Here is a 20,338-nt window from a genome sequence, read left to right as displayed (position 1 = left end):
ACAGCGGGTCAATGCAATGTGAAAAGTTCGTGATGTATTATCGTGTAGAAAAAAACCTATGAGATTCCTTTTGAATCCTTCCGAAGGGATTGTTTTGGGATTTTCTATGACTGCTAAGCTTGGAATTAGAAAGAAACTTTTATTTATTCATACAAAAAAAATATATACAAAAATTCTTTATTTTCAAAAGCGAGTCAAAACAATACAATGATTGGAGTCTCATTTTAAGTGAGTTTCTCGCCGGATCTTCTCAATGGCGATGGTAGATTCTGCGAAGCACTGCTCTTGCTAGGGTCAGTGTTAGCAACACTCCGGCTTGAGCCCCGTGAGCTCACCTACACACGTTAGGGTGAAACTGAAATAGCCTCTCAAGGCTATCAGCATAGGTAGGGAAAAAAAATTACTAGGAGAGATATGTTTGATAACAATTGTTTTAAGGTTTTGCTAGGCATAAAATGGGGTATTCAAATAGAGTGACGTAACCGATTCAATTTTCACTGTTCTGCGGGGCAGGCGTCAATATTTTGGGTAATTAGGTACGTACCTTAGAAGTGTTGTACTAATAAAAATATAAACACGCAATATTAAAAAAAACACTATTTTGGCGCGAAACAGTCATGCATTTTAGTTTGGTATATGGGACATTGATTTTTTTTTATTGCTTAGGTGGGTGGACGAGCTCACAGCCCACCTGGTGTTAAGTGATTACCAGAGCCCATGGACATCTACAACGTAAATGCGCCACCCACCTTGAGATATAAGTTGTAATGTCAGTACAGTTACAACGGCTGCCCCACCCTTCAAACCGAAACGCATTACTGCTTTACGGCAGAAATAGGCAGGGTGGTGGTACCTACCCGCGCGGACTCACAAGAGGTCCTACCACCAGTAAAATTTACGCAATACCATTGCGACTTATACATCTTCGTATATCCATGCGAGTGGTGGCCATTTGCGCTGCGATTTTCAGTGGTTACGTAATTATTTAACACGGATGAACAGTAAACTCCGATAAACTACAATGAAAAATGAAATATATGAAAAATGAAATAGTAATAGTTTTATTTTTCCAATTGGAAAGGCGAAGGTATCATACCATACAGCTTTGTATTTTTTTGATATGAAAAATGATATTATGAAATGAAATGAAATGTAATCATATGAAATGAGATGAGATCTTATGGGATGAAATATAATCTCAGTAAAATGGTTTTCATATACTGAGAAGTTTTCAGTGGACTTTTTGGAGGATCCAGAGAAGTTACGTCCAGCGGCTTTGTTTCATTTTCCCACTTTTGTGCACTTTCACAGATATTAAACAGTAAATAAACCACCGTTATTACACATTTAAACCTGAAGAAACACTAAATAGACAAAATAAAACAAATCACACAACTTCACTCCTCGCGTTCCCGCCAAAATGTCTGAAAAATTTAGTTTTTGTACTTTTTTCCTTTCTTGACAGTTAAACTTTTTTTAAAGTGACATAGTAAACGTATCTTACTGCACACAGCCAAAACGCTTACTACGAATTAAATAATGAATGCGTTTTTCCGGAAATCGTATTTAAATAAATGACCACATAATTTTATTTAACAGTAAGCGAGAACAAAACGCAATACTGTGAATTCAATTATAATACAAACACAGTTATTATAAGTCGGTAAGTATGTCATAATTCTATTTCTGTTTGAACATACAATTTAGAAGTGTGCCGGTTTTAGCGAAACATTTCCAATGGGCTCCGGATTCCTTAACGCTAATGCCCATACGAAATGTTTTATTTCGAGACTTGTACACGGAATATATAAAGGTAATTGGATACGGTATTTTCGAATGTCGAAATTGCTGACCTATGTACATATCTACTCCATTTCTATCTTTATGCAAAATCGATTCTAACAGGATTCGCGTGGAATCGGAATCACAGATCAGAATTTATAGCAGCATGGCCACATCACTGTATAAAATAGTTTATTTATCATTAAAAGCGCAAACAAGCGTTAGGTCGTATTATGGTCGAATTTAAGCTTAGACGTCCTGTTTCAAAGCGGATGGCGAAGCGTGAGCTTTTTTTTCATTTCATTCATAAACCTGGTAATAAGCACGGGTGTCCATAAATCAATACTATATTTATTAAAACATTAAGGGTATTGGAACGAAGTTCCTTATCGCGCGTTGTGAAAGGGGGCTAGACGGAAAAAATTCTTACGAAAAGTTGTCACGACACTTTTTCGATCCGTCATCCTGACCAATCAACGTGTAGGCGCTTATCGCGTGACATTGCTCGTATCCGATTGGTCCGCGTAATGAGTACAGTTTCTCGAGATAGCGTTTCAACAATAGTAATTTAGTTCATAGTATTGTTTTTTTCTTCTTCATAATGCCGTAATTTATTATTATAACTTTAAAAAAAATACAATTCCTTCACTAATTAATCGAAAGGAACTTCGTTCCATCCGGGTGTCCCTTGACACCTCTGAAGTTTTTTAATTAATTCTGACTTCTTTTTTTCCATCTATTCGCTATTAGCCTAAGAGGCTATTTCAGTGTAACCCTAACAAGAATGTGAGCTCACGGTTAGTTTTGAACAATTTCTTAAATGTTAAGCTTAATTATAATAAATTATTAATACATTTTCTCCGTCCCAGTCACAACTTTTTGTTTGGACTATCTAAGAGTGTCTCTTTTTTTCCTACCTATGCTGATAGCTTTGAGAGGCTATTTCAGCTTCGCCCTAACACGTAGATTAGCTCGCGGGGCTCAAACCTGACGTCGTTGCTAAAACTAACCCTAGCAAGAGCCGTGCTTCGCAGAATCTACCACCGGATCGGAAACGCGACCCACTGAGAAGATCCGGCGAGAAACTCAGTGGGCTGCGTCTGTGCGTTAACCTACTCGCCAAGACCTTCGTCGCAAGCGACGGGTTCGACGAGAACGATGACCGGTACTTGGGGTACCGTTAGTGGATCAGGAGGATCCGAAATGACGTGTTTGAGGCGACGTCGACTGTTTACCATTCGGTCCGCAGGATCGGGAATTTAGTCGACGTGTGAATCCGTCCCGACATCTACACGCATACAATCTATAGCTCAAACATCTTCTATGTGCTTAGTGCATGTTTGTTAACGTTCTTGAAAATATAAAAGTTAACTCAAATTTGTATAGAGTTGAAGCGTTTGCCTACGTTTGCCGCTAGGGGCGCTGTTCCAACTGCATACAAATTTGAGTTAACTTTTTCGCTATCGAGAACGCTAAAAAACTCGCACTAAGCACACCGTTGTGGGTAGCCATCATACAACGCAAGATATTTGACAGATGCCTGAATCTCGCTAACGACGTTTTCAAGATAAGCTTTGCATAATATACAAGTTCCGAACAACACCATTCGGACCGTCGGTCTACCGAGCAAATATCAACCGCTCGGTGGAAGATCTTCCCTTTGTCGTCTAAGCCCTCCCAAACATGCAGTTCATACTACCGTGTCGCAAAACTTTCTTGATTCCAAAATAGAACCCCGAACGTGGTAAATAAACCGCTTTCGGGTGTCGCGTTCCTAATGAAACTTTTTATTTTTTCTGACGTAACAAAATATGTATCGGGTGTCAAAGGATGTGTCCGTGGACAACGTGAACTTGTTACATCTGTTTGAGTATCGCTTCATTCAATAAAGAGACGACCGAGACTTTTGACTGATTCGACGTTGTAGTAGTTAGCGCCCCTGACCGTCGCGTCGAGGGTTGTGGGTTCGATTCCCACATCGGGCAGACATTCGGGTGATTAACGTACGTCATTACGGGTCCTCCCGATCCATTAACGGTGCTTTTAGGCACCACAAGCACCGGTCACCGTCCTCGTCGAGCCCTTTGGTTCGACGAGCGAATGAACCCACAGACACAGCCCATTGGGTTTCTCGCCGGATCGATCCGATCCGATCGGGAATGTAGTTACTGGCGACCACGATGAGAGAGTTCTCGTGTCGTGCCGCTAGCTAGAGCGATCAGTAGCTACATTAGCTACATATAACCTACATTGACGCGTATACAGATTGGTCACTCACCCAAGTAAGGGCGGCGCGCAGTCGTACTTTGCAACAACTATATCACAAGGTACTGATTAGATTTTTACTGAACATTTATCCTAATGCCCACAGCCTGACGAACTGGCGAAATCGGTGAAGCTGACGTCGAGGGAGCGTCGCTTCATCAAGTTCGCGAGCGTCGAGTACGGTGGACAGCTCTACATGACGCCCCAGGACTTCCTCGAGTCAGTAGTCGAACAGGAGCCGAGACGTAAGTGCATATAAGCATCTTCTTCTTCCTCTTATCAGCCCATGGACGTCCACCGCTAGACCTAAGCCTCCCCCAAGTCTCGCCACAAAGACCGGTCCTGCGCTGCCTGCATCCAGCGGATCTCCGCGAACCTCAATAGATCGTTGGCCCATCTTGTGGGAGGCCTACCCACGCGACGTCTTCCGGTACGCGGTCGCTACTCAAGAACTTTCTGGCCCCAACGGCCATGCGTTCTACGAGCAATGTATCAAATATCATCAGCCTGAAGACGTATGCCACTGGACTTTTGAAGTCGTCGTGGCCTAAAGGATAAGACGTCCGGTGCATTCGTGTGTAGCGATGCACCGGTGTTCGAATTCCGCAAGCGGGTACCAATTTTTCTAATGAAATACATAGTGATGATAGGACCTCTTGTGAGTACGGGTAGGTACCAACATACTGCCTATTTCTGCCGTGAAGCAGTAATGCGTTTCGGTTTGAAGGGTGGGGCAGCTGTTGTAACCATACTGAAATCTTAGAACTCTTATCTCAAGGTGGGTGGCGGCATTTACGTTATAGATGTCTATAGGCTCCGGTAACCATTTAACACCAGGTCGGTTGTGAGCTCCTCCACCCACGTAAGCTATATAAAAATAAAAAATAAATTAAAAACTCCTCCAGCTCGACTTAAACGAAGAGTTTTAACAACCAAAGAGATAGAAAACCTGCAGGACCAAACCCCTCAACTAAAGAAGGGCTCGTCGCAGATGTTCAGGAAACTTAAAGACAAAGGTATAGAGCATGCATTCGTTTATAGATCTTAATTAGTAAATCAGTTATATCGCGGGGTGAAGGCTGTTTGGGTTAAGCGACATTACAGAAGAGCCATTTGATGTTTCAAATTTGGAAAAAAATATCATAACAAAAAAACTTCTATAGCTATTTGAGAGGAGTAAACTTAGTTGAAGTTCAATTAACAACATCGGACTATTGTTGCTAGTACTAAATATATAATAATACTGGTGGTAGGACCTCTGGTGAGTCCGCACGGGTAGGTACCACCTCCCTGCCTATTTCAGCCGTGAAGCAGTAATGCGTTTCGGTTTGAAGGGCGGGGCAGCCGTTGTAACTATACTGAGACCTTAGAACTTATATCTCAAGGTGGGTGGCGCATTTACGTTGTAGATGTCTATGGGCTCCAGTAACCACTTAACACCAGGTGGGCTGTAAGCTCGTCCACTCATCTAAGCAATAAAATATATATAAATCTACAATGGTTTTTACGGATGTTCCGTTATAACTACTGAACCATGCATCCGATTGACTTGAAACTTGGTATCCATGTAGAAAATACATGTACTTAATGGATAGGCTAATATTTATATGAGTGTTGGATTCCCTACACCAGTTACGGGGGCGTCAATGATGAGAATCTCTGTGGGGGTGAGAAATAATAATGTTAATTTTAAATGCCCAGCGAAGCGGACGGGTACAGCTAGTACTAAATAAAAGGGACTGTCTACGCGAGAGACACTGTGGCTTTATTGCGTTTATAATAAAACCAATTGAATTCTTGCTACTTGCTTTAATTACAATTTACAATGCTTTGGTTCCGATTGCACGTCGATGAATATAATGAATGTGACCTTTCTCGAAAAGGAAGGATCTTGTGCTGATAATGATTATTGTGAGGTATCTTAAGAATGTTGTTGAATGCTGTCAGCGCGCGGTGCCGATAGTAGCAAATGTTCCGGTATGACGTTTTGGCTAGCTTGCTGTGCTAAACGAGTCAGGCGCCGCGACACGGACCTTTAATTACGAAGAAATGTCGCTTAAACTAAATAACCTTTCACCTCTCGATATCTATATTTAAGATAATGTATGTGTTTGTGGGTATGTTCATTTAATGCTCGAGAACCATCAGACCAATTTATATGAAACTTTGCATACATATAAAGGGCAACATGACCACTCCAACGAATAGGGACGCCGTTGGCTATGGTGGCATTGATTTTTGTCTTTCGAAACACAGTTCGAATTGATTGGAAATTTGGTATATATATGCATGTAGCAGCATTGGAACGCCAAGTAATTTGGGTTTTTAGTTGAAGCACCAAGAGCTATGAAGTTATGATTATGAAGAGCCTAAAGTGAACTATAAATATTACAGATGAACTTATTCTGTCCAAGGCAAAATTAATTTTGTTTTATATTTAGCGTTCCTAAATGATAAAATTAGTTCGGTCTCCTGTGTTACGGATACGGTATATCCATAACAGTTATGCCTTCTTTGAAACAACGAAAAATCTATTAGGTGTTTTTTTTTTAATTTAGTGTATTATATTCTAGGGATCATATCATACACGGAATACCTGTTTCTTCTATCGATTTTAACAAGTGAGTATTTTTTTTATATTATGTATTAATTATTCAAATTTATTATTTTCACGGCGGTTCATTTAGGAGATTTATTAACAATTTATAAGACTACCCTCAAATAGTGCTATTCTTAATATAATAAACGTCAGGCAGCGGCTTGGCTCTTTCCTTGGGATTGCTGAAGTCCAAGGGCGACAGTAACCAATCACTATCAGTTGGGCCGTATGCTCGTCTGCCTACAAGGGCAATAAAATAAACTTACTGGTGGTAGGGCCTCTTGTGAGTCCGCGCGGGTGGGTACCACCACCAACCTGCCTATTTCTGCCGTGAAGCAGTAATGCGTTTCGGTTTGAAGGGTGGGGCAGCCGCTGTAACTATACTGAGACCTTAGAACTCATATCTCAAGGTGGGTGGCGCATTTACGTTGTGGATGTCTATGGGCTCCAGTAACCACTTAACACCAGGTGGGCTGTGAGCTCGTCCACCAATCTAAGCAATAAAAAAAAAATTGTAGCACTTTTAAAACCATTAGTGTAAGCCCGCATGAATACAGAAAGAACATCGATATAAACTTATTTTTACCGCGAAACAGTTAGAGGTCCCAAGTTGAAAACGGAACAGCCGTTATACGAAACAAATGGAAACATCGACCTCACGTCTCAATGTGGACGGCGATATATACCCATGACCCATGTGCGTATAGCGTACAATTAAAAAAAAAATGTGAGCAAGCTTGGCCGGTGTGAAACATCGACATTATTTTGTAAGTTATGCAGAAAAGAACAGATTGTGATAGGAACTAAATATGTCATAATGATAAAATAAAATATTACGAAAAAATAATTTGTTCTCAAGTAAAACACAGGTTATGTGTACTGTAGTAAACAACACTGTATACACTACGGAGTATACACTATAAGTATCCGAGCTCAGTGTAGCGAGAGAGATGGCTTAACGCCGGATCGAGTGGGAGAGAATCGCACAGTCGATTGCGCATGGCGACGCGTCGGCACACCGTACACACTACTGCTTAAAGACTGTATATAGATACCATCATATTATAGAATACCAGAAATCGGTTTTACGTGCGGCTATAGATATTTCACATAAAAAAAAATTAAACTGAATCCGAATTGAGTATATCGTCAATATATTTCTCTTTATCTTTGTTGTTCAAATCAAGATTTTTTATTTCTTTAATGAGTGTTAGTAAGAAGAGATAATAAGAGCTATTAAGCTATTGCATAGCTTTTATCGCGGGCTTGTAGTGCGGCGACCGAATCAAAAAATTGCGTAACGAAAATAAAACCTAACAGCCCCCACTCCGCCTACCATGTAGCTCGCGTTCAACACATTCACACGTTGTGCTTGTGTAGTGTTTGTGAATAAGCGTTTGTGAAGTGTTGTGCAGTGTTTGTGAAAAGTCTGCCCAACTCTCTCTCGCGCGGTCTAGCTTATGTGTGTGAAGGGGACAGTTAATGTTTTGTTTGCTTTTGTTAATGTTTATAAATATAGCTTGGTCTTGTTGTATTATTGTTTTAATATTAAATTATTATTATTATCTAATTATAATTGCATAAGTTGATAAAAAATGCTATGCAATAGCTTTACCGCGGCATTCCCCGAGTGCCACACGTGTTATTTCTATTTCTATAATAAGAGTTAGTAAGATGGGATAATAAGAGTTGTTTTTTTGTGTAATAAGAGATTACAAGAGTTAATTATTTCAGAGCCGGCGTCGGGTTTCCGGATTGCCTTCAACATGTTTGACACAGACGGCAATCAGAGGGTAGACAAGAACGAGTTTCTAGTTGTGAGTACATACAAATAGTTCACTGACTCAAACGTAGTGAGAAAAGTTAGTTAGTCACCTTTAGTAGCAAGCGAATTTTAGTTTGAAGTTTATAGTTAATGAATTGAATAGTAGCACGATTTAACTGCGTAGCGTATCATGAGCACGCACGGGAAGGTACCACTGACCGGCGCGTTTGTGCCGCGAAGCAATCACGCGTTCTAGGTCCCGAAGGCTGGAAGGCCGCTGTGGATGCTGGAATTAACACTAGGAGCAGGCTTAGGGACCCCGGTAACCGTACTCGTGCAACCTAACCCATGCATCAGCTCGCTGAGTTTCTCGCCGGATCTATCAGTGGGTCACGATTCCGATCCGGTCAGATTCATTCGCGAAGCAGCTGCTCTTGAGTTGTTAAGTTTCCTTCGGAAGCGCTTGGGTAGCTGTTAGCTAATCCCACCCCTCTTGGCTGAGCATTTGCTCGCCCACCTGTCCTGGTAAAACTAGAAAGGCCATCGGGCCGCCAGTAATCTTTCAATCCTAAAAAAAGAATGCTGGAGGCTCAGAACGCCAGTGAGAATCTCGTTTGAGGACTAATGTAACTCAGGAAACATCAGGAATTTCTGCTAACGCGCTACCGATGAGCATAGATGAACTGTTTTAGTTAGTATTAGGGTTGGATTCCAACACACCACACCTCCGACCCCTGTAGAGTAGACTAAACTCAGTGGGTCGCGTTTCAGATCCGGTGCTAGTTTTTTTTTTATTGCTTAGATGTGTGGACGAGCTCACAGCCCAGCTGGTTATTAGGGGGTTACTGGAGCCCATAGACATCTACAACGTAAATGCGCCACCCACCTTGAGATATAAGTTCTAAGGTCTCAGTATAGTTACAACGGCTGCCCCACCCTACAAACCGAAACGCATTACTGCTTCGCGGCTGAAATAGGCAAAAATCACTTGCCTGGTCGTTCTTTCTTCGGACTGACATCCACGATAGTTTTGCGGTAACCATATACAGAACAGTGGTACGAATCCGTGCGTGCTCAATCGTCATAATTCGTAATGATTTTACAGCAGCTGATGATATTTACCAATATTAGTATCAGTATTGTACACATGCCATATTATTATTATATAAATATATAAGTATGTATATTGTGTATAATTTATTTATATGTATATATATATCCCTTTAATCTTAAATTATAGATTTTTGATATAATAAACCCTGATTCTAAGCCCTAAATCTGTCAGTCCATTCAAACGGGTGTTTGAATTTGGATTGTGAAATTGGATGGCTTCATGCGAGAAGACGCGATCATTTTTTTGTTTTATTTATTTTAAGTTTGTTTTTTTGTTTGTTTATTTGCGTAATAAAATATAGATCCAACGTCTGCTGGGTGGAGCTTTCAAGGAGCGCAAAAACGTGGACGCGAAAAGCCAAGAGGCCGTGAGTTTACATTGAGAGCTTTACAGGGATATGTGTCGGTCATATGAAACTAAAATTTAAACCTTCCTACCCATTAAAAAGTACTTAAAATAACTGTTTAATGAAAACGTACTCACGGAAGCTCATAATTACTAACGGGTACTCACCGTACAGACAATATGTTCGAGCCCGCTGTGTTTCTCACCGGATCTCCTCAGTGGGTCGCGATTCCGATCTGGTAATAGATTCATTCGCGAAGCAGCTGCTATTGAGTTGTTAGGTCTCTTGTGGAGGCGCTCGGGCAGTTATTATCAAATCTCACCCCTCCTGGTTGAGCCCACGCTCGCCCAACCGTCCTGGTGAAACTGGAAAGACCTCCGTTCCACCGATAATTCTCCAATCATAAAAAAATAAAAGTTAACATAAGACCGTTCGTTTAAGAACAATATCGGTAGTTAAATTTTAGTTTCATGTCCGAAGGGGAATTTGTGCCGCTCACTCAATGTGTAAATATCCGCCTGAGATACGTTTGCGTTTTATTTTTTTTAATTTTACGTGTTTTTTTTTTAGGCCCGGCAACTATTTTCAGATTGTGCTCGTTATAGTGAATCACATTATTATTATTTTTTAACTGTGTCAGCTAAAAGATTAAGTTGTTTTAAAAACATTTTTAACGTCTATAGTTTATTTCTAAACCAGTCGGTTTTGCTACAATGAATCAAATTTAAAAAAAAGTTTGTTGTTGTTTTTATGAAATTTATAAAATGGTTTTCGTTAAGCACTAAGTAATATATCAATGAAAATTAATTATGTCTTAAATACGAATCTTTGGGCATCTGTCTTGGGTTATTTCAATTATTTTATTAACCTGATAATTTAGTTAAATTTCGGTTATACAATAATATTTACTTTTTACTTTACATAGGAAGTAAAATGGCATTGTATGAAGACATTCATAACACTTATCTTTAAATAACTTCTTGTAAATTTATCTCATCTTTTTACTGTTTATAAAAAGTTGTATATATGACAATGTATTTATATCTGTGTATAATTGTATGCTTTACGCCTCGCCATTTTAGCTGCTTTCATTAGTCTCGACAAGCGCAACGAGGAATCGTATGGGCAATTCGTTAAAGATCCATAATCCTTCTACAGTAAGTCTAAATTATGTTGGGATTCGCAAGTGTTGGAATGCATTTTCTTGTGTTAATTTTCTTGTATTTTTGTAATGAATTGTCTCTTGTTACATAATGCGGTTCTTTTTTTATAAGTGACGATATTTAAAATATATATTTTTTTCTTTACTCATGTCCTCCTCATAAACCTCATTTTGCATTTTCCGAAAAAATATAGAGAATTCTCGTTAATATAAATAAGGAAATTCAGGAATCAATCTTTTTTAAGAAGTTCCGTTGAAATTGCGCGCTGCCTTGCAACAAACAAAAAGCTGATTGTTTTTAATATACATACTAAATTTCACCACGAGCTTTTTTTTATAATTTTCCATCTATAAATGTACTATTGTGATTAACATATTTTCTTATTTTTCAATTTTATTATGTGGTTTTCTTATAATATCTATGTGTATTATTGTGGTTTTTTCTTCATATTACATCTATCACGTGATTTTAAGAACACCGATAATGGAGGGTTTTCTCAGATGTTTTCTTTAAAACTAAGTAATTAGGGGTGATATTTTAAGCCACATTTTGTTTTGAAAATAAAAACTAAATTTTTTTAATAAAAAAAAATGCGGCCATGAAATTAATGAGTGGAATTACCGTTACACGCCATATATGTGTTTTAAGAAAACATACAAAATATCGCTTGAAACGCCCCCGATAATTCTATTAAACATGTCTAAAGTCATCAAAAGCCTTATTAATAAAAGTTTTAGAACACAACCCTAAATGCACTGCGTTACATCTTGTTCATTGCGAACCAGTTGAGACACAATAGAAAGAGAAAAAAAATGGTTTGTAGATTGCATCACGATGTGATTATGCCGTTAACGAAAACGACATCACTGTCCTCGGATTAGATCCGTCCCGAGCATTGCTGAGCTTACATGAACCATGTTGACGTACCATAGTTTTCTCCACGACGGCGAAGAAAAGATAATATGTTGAAATACTTTAACGATTATCTTCTTCTCTTCTTGCTTCGGTTTCCTCAATACTGAGGGTCGTGATCACCTCCTCGCAACAAGAGTTTATTGCGGACCATTCCACGCCATTTGCCTCTATCTGCCGCCGAGTGTAGAGCATCGTGAACTGTGGTGTCGAGGGTAGTGTGAAAATCTGGTCAGTCCAACGTATAACGATTATCTATAGCACGAATTAATCTGAACATGCGTAACATAACTTCGAAAGACCTTCAAACTTCTTGTAAGTTTCGCCTTCTCTTCAACGAATCTTTCAACTAATACGTGAGAAGCGCGAATCGTAAATAAACTTCCACATCTTCGGCTCAGATGGAAAAGATCTTCAGCTACGCCTGGAGGGGGAAACGCGGGATAAACGACGACGACGACAAATTAGCGGAGGGCGCCCACGAGAACTACGTCAACGACGACCAGGGTCTGCAGAGGAGACACAACGTGGATACGTTCCTACAGGTATTTCATGGGAGAACATTTGTAATATACAGCCAAGTTGCGATAGTCATATCTTTTCATTTTGATAGCCTAGGGCGCTATACCTTCAGCGGTCTTCCCCAACAACTGCGACATTGGGTTATTCAAGAAAAGAGCATATTCTTATCTGAAGGGTAGGCAACGCACTGGCGTAAACGCTGGAGACCGTGGCCGGCGGTGAATCACTTACCATCAGGTGACCCGTCTTGCTCGTTTGCCTCTTAGTTGTTATAAAAAAAAAAAAAAAAGAAAAAAAAAAAAAAAACCAGCTACGCGCAGACGGGTAGGTGAGCTCACGGGCCCAACGAGAATTTGCTAACATTAGCCCTAGCAAGAGCAGCTCTTCGCAGAATCTACCGCCGGATCGGAATCGCGACCCACTGAGAAGACCGGCGAGAAACTCAGTGGGCTGTGTCTATGGGCTAGTTTTTTAAAATATTTTTTTATTGCTCTTGTAGGCTGACGATCATACGGCCCACCTGATGGTGAGTGGTTACCGTCGCCCAGGGACTTGAGCAATTCCTGGTGTAGAGCCAAGCCGCTACCTACCGACCAAACCGCTACCTACCGATTCAGAGATCCAGAGGATCCGATAAAACATATTTCGGGTGACGGTAGCTTTGCGTTACACCGTCGCCTGGGTAGCATATGTTGATAGACAACCTATCGGTTTTCTCTTAACTCTCGTCTATATCCTTCTCCGACAGATCCACTTCTTCGGCAAGAAAGGTAACAACGACCTCAATTTCGAGGGCTTCAAGCAGTTCATGGAGAATCTACAATCTGAAGTGCTGGAGTTGGAGTTCCAAGAGTTCGCCAAAGGTAAAAATAAGGCATTCACTGGTGGTAGGACCTCTTGGGAGTCCGCACCACCACCCCGCCTATTTCCGTCGTGAAGCAGTAATGCGTTTCGGTTCGAAGGGTGGGGTAGCCGTTGTAACTATACTGAGATCTTAGAACTTATATCTCGAGGTGGGTGGCGCATTTACGTTGTAGATGTCTATGGGCTCCAGTAACCACTTAACACCAGGTGGGCTGTGAGCTCGCCCATCCAACTAAGCAATAAAAAAAAAAAAAAATCCTTATTGCTCTAGAATTGTACATCCTTTTCTATTTTGATATAAGTGTGGGTAGGTATCACACTCCTGCCTAATTCTGGGCAGGTATTGACATTGTAACGGGTTGTTAGGTATGGGCCCAAATAACCAGTCAAAGAAGCTCACGTATATTGGTGGTATACGTACGTATATTACTGGTGGTAGGACCTCTTGTGAGTCCGCACGGGTAGGTACCACCGCCCTGCCTATTTCTGCCGTGAAGCAGTAATGCGTTTCGGTTTGATGGGTAGAGCAACCGTTGTAACTATACTGAGACCTTAGAACTCATATCTCAAGATGGGTGGCGGCATTTATGCTGTAGATGTCTATGGGCTACAGTAACCATTTAACACCAGGTTGTGAGCTCTTCTATCCATCTAAGCCATAAAAAAAATTACGATATCAAATAACAATAAAGAATTATGTTCGATACACTAAATGCACTCAAATTTGGCGTTAGGCCACGAGACCATATCAGAAGTGGACTTCGCGAAGATCCTGCTCCGGTACACGTATCTAGACACGGACGAGTACGACATGTACTTGGACCGCCTGCTGGACAGGATGAAGCACGAGCGCGGGATCACCTTCGAGGAGTTCAAGACGTTCTGCCAGTTCCTGAACAACCTCGAGGACTTTAGCATCGCGATGAGGATGTACACGCTGGCCGATCACCCTATATCCAAAGGTAGGGCATAGCGTTGTAGGGCATGTCGGCGGTGCAGTGGTGAGCGCTCCTGACCATAGGTGCGTGTACTCGGTACTGCAATGGTGAGCGCTCCTCTCCATAGGTGCATGTACTCGGTTCTGCAGTGGTGAGCGCTCCTGACCATAGGTGCGTGTACTCGGTACTGCAGTGGTGAGCGCTCCTGACCATAGGTGCGTGTACTCGGTTCTGCAGTGGTGAGCGCTCCTGACCACAGGTGCAAGTGTCATGGGTTCGATCAGCAAGTTTGTTTGCAATCTGCCTAGGTTTCTACATGTCTGTTTATTGATACATATACGATATTCACTCAACAAACACTTTAAAACTCTCAATTCGCTTGTTCCGCTTCGCTTCAGGTGATCCGTTATCTACTTCGCTTCGAGTAGTTCCGATTACTGACTGACTGCGTGCCACCCCTACAACGTTTTTATAGCCGATGCCTCATCCCTAGAATTATCAAGAATATTCCACACATCTCCAGTAGTAGTTGCCACTATCTGACAATAGATGGCGTTGTACTTCTCGAGCGTTCTAGGCCCTTCAGCGATAGATGGCGTTACTCTTACCGGCGTAACAATAGTAACGCTTGTAATTTTCTTGACGAATTCAGACGAGTTCCACCGCGCCGTGAAGATATGCACCGGCATAGGGCAGTCGGAGCATCTGGTCAGCACCGTGTTCGCGATCTTCGACGCGGACGGAGACGGCCTGCTCAGCTACAAGGAGTTCATAGCCATCATGAAGGACAGGCTGCACCGGGGATTCAAGGTAACGCAACGACGGTCTGCTCGATAAGACATTTTTTAATGGTGGTAGGACCTCTTGTGAGTCCGCACGGGTAGGTACCACCACCCTGCCTATTTCGGCCGTGAAGCAATAATACGTTTCGGTTTGAAGTTTGGGTCAGCCGTTGTAACTATACTGAGACCTTAGAACTCATATCTCAAGGTGGGCGGTGGCATTTGCGTTGTAGATGTCTATGCGCTCCTGTGACCACTCAAAACCAGGTGGACGTTGAACTGTGAGGTCGACACGCGCTCAGTCTTTAAATATCTCAGATGCCACCGACGTACAATGTGTTAACGCAAGCCATCTATGAGCTCGTCTATAAATACCTCGATATTGTGAATCAATCTTATGAAATTTTAATCAATAATTATTTAATTGAACATATTTCAGTCGTCCGCCAAGAACGAAGGATGGGAAGCTTTCAAGTCCTGCGTCAAACAGGAAATGAAAAGCGTGGCCTAATTATTGGGGCTGGCAACACTGTTCCCTACTAATCTGTGCATGATGCGTTAAAAAAAAGTTTATTTAACTTATCATTTCAATTTACTTTTTTAAGTTCGCAATTTTGTTTAATTCTATTTTCGACTCAGATCATCGTGAGATATTTAATATTATTATTTTATGATTGAGTTTAAAGGTTCTGATGAGTTCTAGTCCTTCTTACATTCAAATTATCTATCGAATATTCTAGAATTTCATTTTTGAATTCTATAACACATAGTACAAAAATAGTATTACAGAAACATTTTGTTGTCTATGGTAGCGATTTACAAACAGGTTGATCTGTTAGATCAACAATAATATCATAGTATGTCAATCTCGATACAATTAGCATTTCAATATTTAGTACAATTATGGAGGGTAGAAATAAGGAGCACCATCTTGTATAGGGGACAACATAGATTATACACTTAATATATTCGAGGGGACAAGTTGCAAAGCTGTCCACCTGTAAACAGCAAGTTATTGTTGAAAGATTCATAGAAATAGCGCTAGTGTAGGAAATGGAAATTATATGAGTATAGCAATTTTAATCAGAGTTTAGTGTGCTGCTTTGAAAATTTTAATATTTTTCGTGACTTCTATAGTTAAAAAATATGTAGTATTTAAAATCTCAACTATATGTTTGTATTACTATTTAAGTAGGAAGAGTTTTTTTTCCTTCTTAATTTAGTATTCTACTGTAATATTTTATGGCGCTGTTTTTAAAATCTTTCTACATGCTACAGTGGCGCCACCTTAATTGTCTCTCTTTCAGTGGACACTTTTTAATACGATGAGATGGTCCTATTTTCTTCTACCATCCTTAATTACAAACAAGGTTAGTTAATTTCAATGAAAAAAATCAAATTACCTTACTGAAACATGGAAAACTTTCCAAAACAAATCATTGTATCCATGGCTTCATTAAGTTACTGCGGGCTGTAAGTCATCTCTGAGATTGTTTAGCGTCAAACGCCATAATTTAATGTCGTATAACACAGAATAGTCGTTTAAGAAGTGAGATTTTGTTGTTACTAATTTATAAAACAGCGTGTTTTGCGTAGCGTAAAATAAAGATCGTATTTTTTTTTTGTATTCAATATATTTATTTATTGTATTTTCATCGAACATTTCTTCTTCATTTTTCAATAGATAGGGTTAAATGTATACCTCATAAAGGTGAAGTCAAGTTTTGTATTATGAACATCTTAATGGTTTGTGAAATTAATGATTTTCCATTAAATTACTGGCAATTTTTATTCCATATTCTTGAAGAAATACGAAATTAAATAATCTAGGGATGAACACATTGGGCTATACATTCTTAGTTGATAAAATACAATCGAATAGTTCAATAGGGTTTTCGCAAACGAATTAGATCGAAATTGTAACTCGCATAAGTCACCGAGTATTTTATTTTTTAATGGAAATATTATTTGTTAAAACTTCTTACGGGTCAAACATGTATTTATTTTATCTTTAGTACCTGTAAAATGTGTCAACGATAGCTTTTTATCTACTATTTATTTTCACTACGGAAAATAACACCCAAGTCACTCTACAAACTCTTATTCCCACTTTTCGAACTTATTGCAGTAACTAAACTATTGTAATTAATTTATTAATAGCAATAGCTTTGTCACCCTGACTGAAGTAAACAACAATCTATAGTCCTTTTCATTTCCTCTTAATATATTTTTGTTAACTAATAGTTTAGTTAGTTTTTATACATCACTAACTATGTATAAAAACTCTATGGGTTAACACTTCCAATAATGCTTTTTCTTTTATAGTATCTGGCAATATTTTTTTACCTTTCTCATTTATCTCCTATTTTGTTACTATAATAATATAAATGTTGCTTAATTTTTTTATTTAATTTTAATGCTTATTTAAAAGTTTCTTGTAATCAAGAGAAACATTTATTTTCATGTTACTTTCAGGTTTTTATGAATCTTATTTTTTTTTTAAATTATAATAAACAGAATGCCAGTATTCATGTCGTTTTTAATTTTATGAATGTGTTAAGTACTTTGCCACTGTAACTAATTGCTTAACAATTTAACATAAGCTTGTGGTCTGTGTTAACAATTGTTAAAATTATTTTTTCTTATTAATTTAAAAAATAAGATTTCAAAAGTCGAAATACAAAATTAAAAACTGCTCTTACGTTGTTTAATCTCATCTGTTAGATCAACAATAATATCATAGTATGTCAATCTCGATACAATTAGCATTTCAATATTTAGTACAATTATGGAGGGTAGAAATAAGGAGCACCATCTTGTATAGGGGACAACATAGATTATACACTTAATATATTCGAGGGGACAAGTTGCAAAGCTGTCCACCTGTAAACAGCAAGTTATTGTTGAAAGATTCATAGAAATAGCGCTAGTGTAGGAAATGGAAATTATATGAGTATAGCAATTTTAATCAGAGTTTAGTGTGCTGCTTTGAAAATTTTAATATTTTTCGTGACTTCTATAGTTAAAAAATATGTAGTATTTAAAATCTCAACTATATGTTTGTATTACTATTTAAGTAGGAAGAGTTTTTTTTCCTTCTTAATTTAGTATTCTACTGTAATATTTTATGGCGCTGTTTTTAAAATCTTTCTACATGCTACAGTGGCGCCACCTTAATTGTCTCTCTTTCAGTGGACACTTTTTAATACGATGAGATGGTCCTATTTTCTTCTACCATCCTTAATTACAAACAAGGTTAGTTAATTTCAATGAAAAAAATCAAATTACCTTACTGAAACATGGAAAACTTTCCAAAACAAATCATTGTATCCATGGCTTCATTAAGTTACTGCGGGCTGTAAGTCATCTCTGAGATTGTTTAGCGTCAAACGCCATAATTTAATGTCGTATAACACAGAATAGTCGTTTAAGAAGTGAGATTTTGTTGTTACTAATTTATAAAACAGCGTGTTTTGCGTAGCGTAAAATAAAGATCGTATTTTTTTTTTGTATTCAATATATTTATTTATTGTATTTTCATCGAACATTTCTTCTTCATTTTTCAATAGATAGGGTTAAATGTATACCTCATAAAGGTGAAGTCAAGTTTTGTATTATGAACATCTTAATGGTTTGTGAAATTAATGATTTTCCATTAAATTACTGGCAATTTTTATTCCATATTCTTGAAGAAATACGAAATTAAATAATCTAGGGATGAACACATTGGGCTATACATTCTTAGTTGATAAAATACAATCGAATAGTTCAAATAGGGTTTTCGCAAACGAATTAGATCGAAATTGTAACTCGCATAAGTCACCGAGTATTTTATTTTTTAATGGAAATATTATTTGTTAAAACTTCTTACGGGTCAAACATGTATTTATTTTATCTTTAGTACCTGTAAAATGTGTCAACGATAGCTTTTTATCTACTATTTATTTTCACTACGGAAAATAACACCCAAGTCACTCTACAAACTCTTATTCCCACTTTTCGAACTTATTGCAGTAACTAAACTATTGTAATTAATTTATTAATAGCAATAGCTTTGTCACCCTGACTGAAGTAAACAACAATCTATAGTCCTTTTCATTTCCTCTTAATATATTTTTGTTAACTAATAGTTTAGTTAGTTTTTATACATCACTAACTATGTATAAAAACTCTATGGGTTAACACTTCCAATAATGCTTTTTCTTTTATAGTATCTGGCAATATTTTTTTACCTTTCTCATTTATCTCCTATTTTGTTACTATAATAATATAAATGTTGCTTAATTTTTTTATTTAATTTTAATGCTTATTTAAAAGTTTCTTGTAATCAAGAGAAACATTTATTTTCATGTTACTTTCAGGTTTTTATGAATCTTATTTTTTTTTTAAATTATAATAAACAGAATGCCAGTATTCATGTCGTTTTTAATTTTATGAATGTGTTAAGTACTTTGCCACTGTAACTAATTGCTTAACAATTTAACATAAGCTTGTGGTCTGTGTTAACAATTGTTAAAATTATTTTTTCTTATTAATTTAAAAAATAAGATTTCAAAAGTCGAAATACAAAATTAAAAACTGCTCTTACGTTGTTTAATCTCATGATTATTATTGTCATTATATTATTTCTAAAGTTTCGAATAATTAAATTTTCTTGGCGACGTAAGACTAATATGTAAATTCGTCGAGATTTCAATATCTCGATATTCTACTGTCAAATTTCCTATAAAAAATATTTTGTGATAGAAAATTGGACGGTAGATAGCAAAATATTCAATGCAGTTCAAGATCTTAGAGATTGAACCGTAAAATTAGTTCTAATTATATTCTAAATAATCTGGTTAAAAAATCTGTAAAATTACGTTTACTGCCAAGCAATGTCAAAAAAAAATCTAGGTTAATATTTGACATGTCGGATAGTCTTTTTATTGGCAATACTACACGTGTTTTATTCTTGTAGTCTAGTAACACATTGTATTTACACACTAGTCATTTGTTTGTAAGTTTTAAGCTGTGTTGTGTGATTAGTTGTTACCTCCATATTGCCATTAGCCGTAATACGACCATCATAAATATCAAGCGTTTGCTATCAAACTATTAACTGTTGTTATTAACCAAATATAGAAAGTTTGTTGAAGTTGTCTTTGCACGTGATTAAAAACATTTTTTTTACAAAATCTTGTTTTTTTTATTCGTCCTGAAATGACGCGTTGATGGCCTAATTGTTGCGATGCCGAAGCACTGGTCGCTCTTGAGACGACTGGCTGACCATAATTATTCATAATT

General features: G+C 38.1%; 1 protein-coding gene across 5 annotated transcripts in view; it reads left to right on the top strand.

The window, feature by feature from the left end:
* Positions 1 to 20,229, top strand: part of LOC101738282 (calcium uptake protein 3, mitochondrial) — a 140,940-nt gene extending 120,711 nt beyond the window's left edge. For 2 of the 5 annotated variants that reach the window (XM_038011890.1, XM_038011892.2), the window contains exons 2-11: positions 4,154 to 4,292; positions 4,953 to 5,063; positions 6,621 to 6,668; positions 8,381 to 8,463; positions 9,827 to 9,892; positions 12,348 to 12,491; positions 13,217 to 13,331; positions 14,067 to 14,294; positions 14,923 to 15,080; positions 15,492 to 20,229. In XM_038011890.1, the coding sequence (XP_037867818.1) occupies positions 4,154 to 4,292; positions 4,953 to 5,063; positions 6,621 to 6,668; positions 8,381 to 8,463; positions 9,827 to 9,892; positions 12,348 to 12,491; positions 13,217 to 13,331; positions 14,067 to 14,294; positions 14,923 to 15,080; positions 15,492 to 15,563 (1,164 nt within the window). In that variant the 3' untranslated portion in view covers positions 15,564 to 20,229. The remainder of the gene's footprint in view (positions 1 to 4,153; positions 4,293 to 4,952; positions 5,064 to 6,620; positions 6,669 to 8,380; positions 8,464 to 9,826; positions 9,893 to 12,347; positions 12,492 to 13,216; positions 13,332 to 14,066; positions 14,295 to 14,922; positions 15,081 to 15,491) is intronic. The other 3 variants (XR_009973542.1, XR_009973543.1, XM_038011891.2) reach the window with 3 other exon arrangements.
* The last annotated feature ends 109 nt before the right edge of the window (positions 20,230 to 20,338 follow it).

The sequence above is a fragment of the Bombyx mori genome, chromosome 7 (genome assembly GCF_030269925.1).
Source record: "Bombyx mori chromosome 7, ASM3026992v2".
Taxonomy (NCBI): Eukaryota; Metazoa; Arthropoda; class Insecta; order Lepidoptera; family Bombycidae; genus Bombyx; species Bombyx mori.
Note: the sequence above shows the minus strand (reverse complement) of the source record. Positions and strands in the feature narration are given on the sequence as shown.